Source organism: Hibiscus syriacus, unplaced genomic scaffold (assembly GCF_006381635.1).
Source record: "Hibiscus syriacus cultivar Baekdansim isolate YM2019G1 unplaced genomic scaffold, ASM638163v2 tig00111650_pilon, whole genome shotgun sequence".
Lineage (NCBI taxonomy): Eukaryota > Viridiplantae > Streptophyta > Magnoliopsida > Malvales > Malvaceae > Hibiscus > Hibiscus syriacus.
In genome coordinates, this window is record NW_024063146.1 from 2,159,209 (window position 1) to 2,169,123 (window position 9,915).

General features: G+C 31.5%; 2 protein-coding genes across 2 annotated transcripts; one reads left to right on the forward strand and one right to left on the reverse strand.

Moving 5' to 3' along the window:
- Window positions 1-532: 532 nt before the first annotated feature.
- Window positions 533-4,393, forward strand: LOC120166901 (probable mannitol dehydrogenase). Its single transcript, XM_039176073.1, has 4 exons — window positions 533-675; window positions 902-1,015; window positions 3,410-3,923; window positions 4,005-4,393. Exons 1-4 carry the CDS (start codon window positions 578-580, stop codon window positions 4,365-4,367), a joined length of 1,089 nt encoding a protein of 362 aa, XP_039032004.1. The 5' UTR covers window positions 533-577; the 3' UTR covers window positions 4,368-4,393.
- Window positions 4,394-6,439: 2,046 nt separating this feature from the next.
- On the reverse strand, window positions 6,440-7,573 carry LOC120166935 (L-type lectin-domain containing receptor kinase S.6-like). The gene has a single exon (XM_039176090.1). The coding sequence runs from the start codon at window positions 7,571-7,573 to the stop codon at window positions 6,440-6,442; it is 1,134 nt and encodes a 377-aa protein (XP_039032021.1).
- Between the last annotated feature and the right edge of the window lie 2,342 nt (window positions 7,574-9,915).

Below are 9,915 nucleotides of genomic sequence, written 5' to 3' on the forward strand. Positions count from 1 at the left end.
AAAGATCATTTTTGATATGATTTAATGTTTATTTATGAATTTTACCTTATAAAATGAACGGTGCATCAATATTTGACATCAATTCTAGAATTTTCCTATATTTATCTCTTTCTATAAGCTCTATAACTTGATTTATTTCTTCTTGAAAAATACATCGGTGGTAAAAGAGTTGTTGTTGTTGTTTCTTAATATACTGGGTTCGAGCATCAGCATATGGTTGAGAATTATCTTTAAACAGATACTACCTTGTACTTATACTAGAGAATTCAAAAATAATAATAATAAATAATAATTTAGCTAAAAAGGAAATTTTTACTAAATTTGATATTTGCCTTAAAAAGTTAATATTTACTAAATTTGAGATTTTGTTTACCTTTAAAGTTAATATTTAATAAATCTGAATACCATAAAATTAATATTTACTAAATTTGAAATTTAAATTACCTTAAGAGGTTAATCTTTACTAAATTTGAGGTTTTACATGTCCTATAAATGCCCATAAAAGCATGTAAGAGCAACTAGATCTTTCTTCTACCATCCTCCTCTCTTTGCTTATCATCATCCTTTGGGTCTGAAAATGGCAAAGCCACCGGAAGAAGAGCACCCCATCAAGGCCTTTGGCTGGGCTGCGAGGGACACTTCTGGTCATCTTTCTCCTTTCAACATCTCTAGAAGGTGATCCATTTCACATCTTTTTTTCTTCGTTTTTTTAAAGCAGATGATTACATAGTAGTTTACGTCCATAATCTGTTTTAACTATTGATAACGCACATACCCTATAAACGAAACTGCTCAAACTCAAGATCTCAAGGGAGAATAACGCTCTATTTTGATCACCACTTAATGGGTTCTTTTAGATTGAATTTGTTTAACATGTTTGGGGTTGAATTGGTGAGTGCAGAGCAAGTGGAGAGGAAGATGTTCGGTTCAAGGTCTTGTATTGTGGGATTTGTCATTCAGACCTTCACAGTATCAAGAATGAATGGGGCTTCTCCAAATACCCTTTGGTTCCAGGGTCTGTTTTTCTTTACTTCTCTTTTTTCTTTTTTCTTTTTATTTAAGTATCAATATTCAATTTATTAATCAATTGATCTAAATAATAAAATAGAAATAACAAAAACATCTATTAATCATGCATGATATCGAGTCAATTATAACACATAATCCGTTAGTCATGATATCTAAGTCAAATCATAACTCAATCTATACTCAGTACTCTCCAAATTCCAAGTTTTATATATATATATAGGCAGAATTTTATAAATTCTAGGGGAATAAAATAATTTTTCAGTAAAAAAAACACATAAAAAATAAAAAATATATAATAATTTTAAATTTTTAGAGAAAATGATTGTCTCTTCCTGTACTCATCTCTATTCTCACGTATGTCTTTATTTGTAGTTCTCTTTTTACTATTAAAATTATCTTTATTCTAACTAAAGTTAGGTGTGCAATCCGAATCGGTTCGAATTAATCAAGATAAAGCCTTAAGAGCTGAAAGTTAGGTGTGTTACCCGGATCGATCCGAATTAATTAATAAAAAGCCTTGAGAACCGGAAGAACAAAAAAATTATCTTCTCAATTTTTTTAAAAATGTTTTAATTTTTTTAAAAGTTCATCTATTTTAACTCTTAAAAACTATAATATGATAAAAGCGTGGTGGAGCCTGGAATCTGTCTATTTAATTTAAAAGGCAATAGAAACTACCCCACCCACTTAACATTTTACCTAACAAATATCATTCATCCTCAAATTAATGTTTTGTATTTGATCTATTGATCGATTAATCTAAATAAGATATTACAGATATAAGAGCGACCCTCTTAACTCAGTTTACTTTATTCTCAAACATCAAGATTCAAACTTCTAACCTTAATTAAAGAATCTAAGGTCTCATCTTAATAGATCAAATAATTATTGGTGCAGTGATGTATGTTTTAATTTAGAGTAAAAATATTATAATTTACTTTGAAAAGTAACCATTAATAATATAAAGAAATAACCATTAATATATATACAGGGACGAAGTCATTCTTTGTATAAGAATAACTGTTGCTCCTATAAAATATTTTAGTATAATAATATTTTATATCTTTTTAGTTTAAATATTAATTAATTAAAAATATTTATCATTTTTAATTTTTTAATAGGTAAATTATGGATTTAGTATCTAAATTATCAGTTTTGATCTGTTTTAGTACCTAAACTTTTAATTTTTTTAAAACTATACCTAAAGTTTAGTTTTTGTTTTATTTTAGTATCTCGCCGTTAAGTTTTGAAAAAAATATAAAAGTCTAGTTACCAAAACACGTTTAGTACCTAAATCATACTTAAGTTTTGAAAAAATTAAAAATTTAGGTATTAAAACGGATCAAAACCGTAGTTTAGGTACTAAACGAGTTAAGTTTTTAACGATATGGTATTAAAATGAAACAAAAAGTAAATTTTAGGTATGCTTTTAAAAATTTTAAAGTTTAGGTATAAAATGGATCAAAATTGATAGTTTAGGTACTAAATACAAAATTTACCCTTTTTTAATTTAAATATTTAACACTATCCCAATTTATACAATAAGATATTGTAAACTGCTATACAAAAATTGGTGGGTTTATTATGATGATAAATGGCAATTATATTTGGGCCTCATGTTATGGGAGTGGCGTGAAATGAAACACTTGTCTCTCATAAAACCATTCAAAACTGATGATGCACAATTACATCCACTTCATTTTAGTGCAGAAAACTAAACCTGTCGTTTATATTTTGCCTAAAGTAGCTATATGGAATCAAGAAGGCCCACATATATCATATATATATATATATATATATATATTTAGAGAAAGAGAGAGAGATGAGTTAAGATGAAGATTTAAGAATATTAGAGGAGTGGAAATTAATGTTTGAGATTAATAGTAGTAAATGAGAAGATTTTTATTAAAAAAAATGAGTTAATCTCATTCATTTATTTTATTCATCTAGTCTTAAATATGTGTAAAACAAAAAAGTAAAAATAGATGGTTGAGATTATCTCATTTTTTAAATGTTTATATATTCTTAAGATCGTTGGATGAGTAAAAATATATGATTGAGATAATCTCCTTGTTTTTTTTATAATGGATATTTTTTTTATTTTCTACTATTAATCTCAATCATCTATTTTACTCGTCACATGATCTTAAAAACGTATAAAACTAAAAAGTTTTATATTATATAAGTGGATCATGCTCCTATATATATGGGATAAGCAATTACACATGTATTTTTTTTAGTTTTACACAGATTTAAGATAATTGGATGAATAAAAATAGATAATTAAAATTAACGGTAAAAAATAAAAAAATATTCACTCAAAAAAACAAAATTAATCTCATTTCCCTATTTTTACTATTCTAATGGTAATAATTTGCAGGCATGAAATAGTAGGTGAAGTGACTGAAGTAGGCAGCAAAGTGGAAAAGGTTAAGGTGGGAGATAAAGTGGGTGTGGGATGCATGGTTGGAGCTTGCCACAACTGCGACAGTTGTGCCAACGACCTTGAAAATTACTGCCCTAAACTCATATTGACCTACAATGGTATTTACTACGACGGAACCATGACATACGGTGGCTATTCAGATTCGATGGTCGCCAATCAACGCTATATCGTTCGGATCCCCGACGGATTTCCCCTCGACTCTGCAGCTCCATTGCTATGTGCTGGAATCACTGTTTACAGTCCTTTGAAATATTTTGGATTAGGTGAACATGGAAAACATATTGCCATCGTTGGCCTCGGTGGTCTCGGTCATGTTGCTGTTAAATTTGCCAAGGCTATGGGATGTAAAGTGACGGTAATTAGCACTTCCCCTAATAAGAAAGCTGAAGCATTCGAACATCTTGGTGCTGACTCGTTTTTGGTTAGCCGTGACCAAGCCGAACTACAGGTAATTTGTGTACAATGACACATAATTTTTCGCTAAAACGAAAATCGGAATTCATTTGTTTTCACTTTCGGGTTCGAACAGGCTGCGATGGGCACATTTGATGGAATTATAGACACGGTCTCTGCCGGTCATCCAATTATGCCACTCCTCGGTCTTCTAAAATCGCACGGGAAACTTATCATGGTCGGCGCACCGTCTGAGCCACTCGAGATACCAGTCTTCTCATTGCTCATAGGAAGGAAGACAGTGGCCGGAAGCGGTATCGGAGGAATGAAGGAGACACAGGAGATGATTGATTTCGCAGCGAAACACAACATTAAAGCAGACATTGAAGTTATTCCGATGGATTATGTGAATAAAGCGATGGAGAGACTCGAGAAGGCTGATGTCCGGTACAGATTCGTAATCGATATTGGAAACACCTTGGCTGCTACTAAGCCTTGAAGTTGAAGACCAATGATCCTTTGCTTTAAAAATATTTGGATATTGCGGTGGTTTTGTGATCTCATATCGTTTGCTTATGACTTACTTTCTTATGGTACCCTTTAAACAGTCTTATCAGTAAAGAGTGCATGAACACAATATTGTATGCTTCATGTTTGGATATTTTTCCTTCTTTTTTTTTTTCTTTGATTCTCCTTTCGGCTTCAAGATTTCGTTTTGACTAATCCGGATCGACTCATGTCACTCACTTAGTTTTCGTAGGTGAGTCTCCCAGCAGAAATTTTGTGCATACACAAGGACTGAAATTTAAAACGTTGCTTAAGCGATATCAAGTTACTTGCCACTTAAATCAAGCCACTTAAATCAATTCCTATTGGTGATTTTTTTTCATTTTGCTTTGGTCGAACCAAAGCAGTTTATTATAGTATATATTCATCACTTATTGAGGTGATGAATTATAGTAAAAAAAATCTATTATATTATGAGTTAATTATATCACATGTCTTCAAAGTATGACCCCTATTTTAAATTAGTCTTTAAACTTTTAAATGTTTCAATTTCATCTCTGAATTATGACTATCATTTTAAATTAGTCCTCAAACTTTTGAATATTTTAATTTCATCCCCAAACTATGACATTCATTCTAAATTAGTCCCTACACTTGTTGAACATTCCAATTTCATCCCAAAATATATGAATGTACTAATCACATCCCCTGTTAATAAAATACTTAGGCCAATTTATATTATCATAAAAAACAAAAATTAGGTTAAATTATGGTTGGAACTAATTACATATTTGCATGAATTTGGGGATAAAATTGGAATAGTCAAAAGTTTGTGAATCAATTTGGCAAGAGGTTTGTAGTTTAGGTATGAAATTAGAATGTTCAAAAGTTTAAGAACTATTTTAGAATGAGAGTTATAATTTAAGGATGCAATTAGAAATGTGAACGACCAATTTAAAATGAAAATTATAATTTAGAGACATATAATACAATCAACTCTTATATTATATAATTCAATATTATTTATATTTATTATTGATTGGGTTTAGATGGATTGATATTGTCACGAGTACACTATATAAAAGGATGTAGAATTAAACATGTTTAAGAGTTTAATATTATCTGTTAACCCATTTTATAAAAGGAGATCAATTTATTTAATATCAAAAAAAGTATATGTTTAAAAAAATTGAAATTTAAAAATTCAATTATTCTCTTGTAGCCCATTAGAGTACATCTATGGTTTTCAAAATTCTAAACACGAAAACATATAATTAATAAAAAATAAAAATATCTAAAATATATAATAACATAATTTTTTTAGGGAGAGACGACTAGCCTATTGGAAATGTGAATAACAGGGGAATATTATCTGGATATTGCTATTATGTAAAACGTGTGTTTGAGTACAAGATTGATGCTCCTTATATACTACTACTCTTAGCTGTATCAGCTGCTAATACAACCACCTTAACCGAGCAACTAACCAAAACTAACAAAAACTAACTTGCTAACAACCTTTGTTGTTATAACAGCTTCATCTTCAGGAAGCTTCTAAGTATACTGCTAACATTCTCTCTACTTCTTCTTCTGCTCCTCTCCTGATCGTGAACAGACTTGCACTCCAATCTTGTCACGAAACATTTCAAAAGCTGAACAATTGAAAAGATGAACAATTGAGTCGAAAGTGCTGATGCTTCCTTCCGTTCACTTTGAATCGAAAGTGTCGATGCTTCCTTTCGTTCTTCTTGAATCGAAAGTGCCGATGCTTCCTTCCGTTCACTTTGAATCGAAAGTGTTGATGCTTCCTGTCGTACTTCTTATTCACCTTCATTTCTTTCTTCTTCATCCTCTTTTACAAGGTTCCTTGAATTTTTTTTATGGACTCTTAGTTGTGAAGCTTTCAAGTCCCATGACACTTTGAGATAGAAGCAACAAAAGTAACAAAATGAATACAAAATTAAACTTCTGTTTACACACACAAAAGAAATATACTACTATGCAGAAATAGCGGTGATAGCCTTGCCATTGGCACCAGTATAGAAACTGGATTCTGTTCAACATCTACCCTTCAAGCACCAACCTGACCAAAGAGCCACTTGCGTATCTCTGGAAGCTTTTTATTGAATACAACATACAACCGTGCATCCAAGGTGTTCTCACAAACAATCTTTCCATATCTAAAACATTGTACCTATACAACTTTCTTGAATCAACGCCCTCAATTAGTTTCTTTTTCACCCACAGGTCCCAAATCCAGTCAACCAACACGGTTCCATTCTCATCCACGGGCCTCTTTCCCGTAGCCACCTCCAGGACAACCACTTCGAAGCTGTAAACGTCGGTTTTCACAGTTGGAACACCGGTATAAACGTACTCGGGTGCCAGATATCCTATCGTCCCGATTGGTATCGTTGCATCTCTTGAAGCGCAACAATGTTCGTACACTTCGACTAAACCGAAATCTTCGAGCTTGGCATTGAACTCGTCATCAAGCATGATGTTGTAAGTTTTCACATCTCTGTGTATTATATGTCTTTCACATTCTTCATGTAAAATTGAAAGAGCAGAAGCAACCTTGAGAACTACCTTTAATCTCAAGCTCCATGAAAGGGTAGTTGTTGATGAAACTGAGGTTTTGTGAATGTGTTGGTAAAGGCTTCCATTGGACAAGTACTCATAGACCAAGACCAACTCAGATTCCTCACAACACCATCCTTGAAGCTGAATCAAGTTACAGTGGTTTAGCCAACCGGACATAATGGCAAACTTTGTGTTGAAAAGATTACGAGTGAATGCTTTTCCGTTGAACTGATCAAATCGCTTCACCACGACAGTTCCAGTCGACGGAACATAACCTTTATAAACAACTGCTGAACCACCTTTACCGATGATTCGACTCTTATGAAACCCCATTGTAGCTGATTTTATCTCTGCGAGTGACCATCTTGTTGGTACATTGTTCGTTTGAACTCTAGGAATTGCACTCTTGATTCCTTTTGCCAAACCCCTCTTCTTCCTCACCGTAAAGAAACAAAATGAAACTGATGTTACATCAACTGAAACAGAGATCTCGTTAGCTCTCTCCTCCGCTTCTTGGCAGATGAAGCTCACCATTTGCTGGATCGGCTTGGATGTGAACGACACCGGTTTAGCAGCCGTTGCCGCTGTCGATGACATTTTCTCCTCCTCTTCCATACAGCGGTAGAAAACAAAATAAAGTCAGGATCGTTTGGCAAATGATACCATATTGGAAATGTGAATAACAGGGGAATATAATCTAGATATTGCTATTATGTAAAATGTGTGTTTGAGTACAAGATTGATGCTCCTTATATACTACTACTCTTAGTTGTATCAGCTGCTAATACAACCACCTTAACCGAGCAACTAACCAAAACTAACAAAACTAACTTGCTAACAACCTTAGCTGTTATAACAGCTTCATCTTCAGGAAGCTTCTAAGTATACTGCTAACATAGCCTTCAATCTATCTCTAAATCAATCATGGAGAACCATTATACTGGAAAACCTGAAAGCCGAACCTAATCTCAGAGCTAGCAAAATCCACGAAAACAAAGCATGTTGCTGGTAGCACACAAGATAAGACAACATAAATATCATTGATTAGGTTGACCAATCAATGAATATTAGTTTTTGACATTTTAATTACAAGCTTTTAACATGTGACCAAGTTGCTCCTGCTAGCTAGTTTAAAGGGAACACTATGATCCTGTCTACAACATTTCTAAGCATCAAAAACACTATCTCCTACACTACTTTACTGCCTTTGCATGCAATCATATATATATATATATATATATAACTTAATTTCCCTTTCTAATTTCTTCTTTATTTTGCCTTACATCGTAGTTTATCATTCATCTTTTGTGGGATTAGTTTTCTAGTTCCTCTTATTTCTATCGAAATCAAAGTTATTTAGATGTTTAACATCCAAATTTAAATAAAATACTGATGTTTTGGAGTATCAATTGGTCATGATACTTGTGTAGTTGGGCATATAGATTCTTTGAAGGTTCCGTTTAATGAAAGGATTTATTCAAAGATGTTAGTTGGTGAAGATTTGACAGTTTTATTCACATATCTCTCCATGTATAAGTGTGACCTGCAAGGTCTTAAAATTTGGGAATCACGAATGTTATTCAGGCCTATTCATATATAACTTTTGTGACCTGACATTTTTGTTCAAAGGAAAAACAAACTTTCTGTTTTATTCTCGAAAAAATGATAAAAAAGTTGTAAAAAAAATTTGACAGTATTTTTAATCTTTTTTTCATAATAATCGTTTTCCATGATGAATTTTGGTAAAAAGACTTCATATATCCTTCATAATTTTAAATTTGGCAAATTAATTCTTATTATAAATATTCTAGGGGTTTCATTTTAAAAAATAGTCAATTCCGTTATTTTTTATTTTTATTTTTTTTAATTTGACAAATTATTGTATGGAAGAAACTAATAACAATAAATGCCAATTCCATTATTTTTTTATTTTTTTAATAATTTGAGATAATTATAATATAGCATTTATTCAGAATTTTTTTAATCAATTGATACACACTATGTACACTCAACTGCTCGAACTCAATATCTTTAAAGAGAATCACTAAAACCACTTAACGGTTCGTCAATTCCATCGCTTGAGTAAGATTGGTTGACCTCAACTAATCAGCATTCTTAATATTTGACAGTTGGATTGGTTCAATTAACCGTTTCATTTATAATACTTGTTCCACTTCTCCGTCAGCAGATTTATTCATTTGTGTTTCAACTGCATGCATACTACGTCATGTTTGCTAAACTAATTTCCCTCAAATTTTGGATTTTAATCACCCCATTTTACCATATTAATCCCACTGTTTGTTGTTTCACCTAAAGATGGATTGAAGGGGAGGATGGCAGCCGTCGTCTTCCCTGAAAATTTCAAAATTTTATATATTTTAAAAAAATTATATTTTTTATTAAAATTTTATTTTCGTCGTCTTAAAATTTTATAAATTCATCCCTCTAATATAAAATTATGAATCCGTCCCTAATCCTACCACCAACTTAAATACCAAATCCAAAATATGCACTACAAGAAAAACAATCTTGCTTCCCACAACTTTTATAAATACAAATCCATGAATGAAAATATTTTATGTAAACTTTTGTATTTGTTAAAGTTAATTCAACAAATCATTTTAAGTGATTGATATATTTTTATTAGTTTAATTCTTAAATTTATTTAAGTATTGTATTTAAAATGGATATGAAATTAGGTGGAAGTCTAACTTTGATTCAGGATTTTGGAGTATATGTTTCATGTTGACCTTTTTGCATACAATTTTGAAAGTTAAAAAACAGAATGCAAGTGTGAATTCAGTTGAGATAATATCCTCATGGATTATGACGAGTAAGTCCAGACGTAATATTTTATGTTGATGCAATGATATCTAAAATTGTAAGTGTCGTCACTCATTTTTCGTCATGTCTTTTAATATTTTATTATTATTATTATTATTATTATTAATTTACAC

Excerpts from the sequence above, each read along its gene's own strand:
- LOC120166901 (XM_039176073.1), top strand. The coding sequence starts at position 578 with ATGGCAAAGCCACCGGAAGAAGAGCACCCCATCAAGGCCTTTGGCTGG. Across the intron at positions 1,016-3,409 it reads AAATACCCTTTGGTTCCAGG|GCATGAAATAGTAGGTGAAG; the intron begins GTCTGTTTTTCT and ends AATAATTTGCAG. Across the intron at positions 3,924-4,004 it reads GTGACCAAGCCGAACTACAG|GCTGCGATGGGCACATTTGA; the intron begins GTAATTTGTGTA and ends GGGTTCGAACAG.
- LOC120166935 (XM_039176090.1), bottom strand. The coding sequence starts at position 7,573 with ATGGAAGAGGAGGAGAAAATGTCATCGACAGCGGCAACGGCTGCTAAA.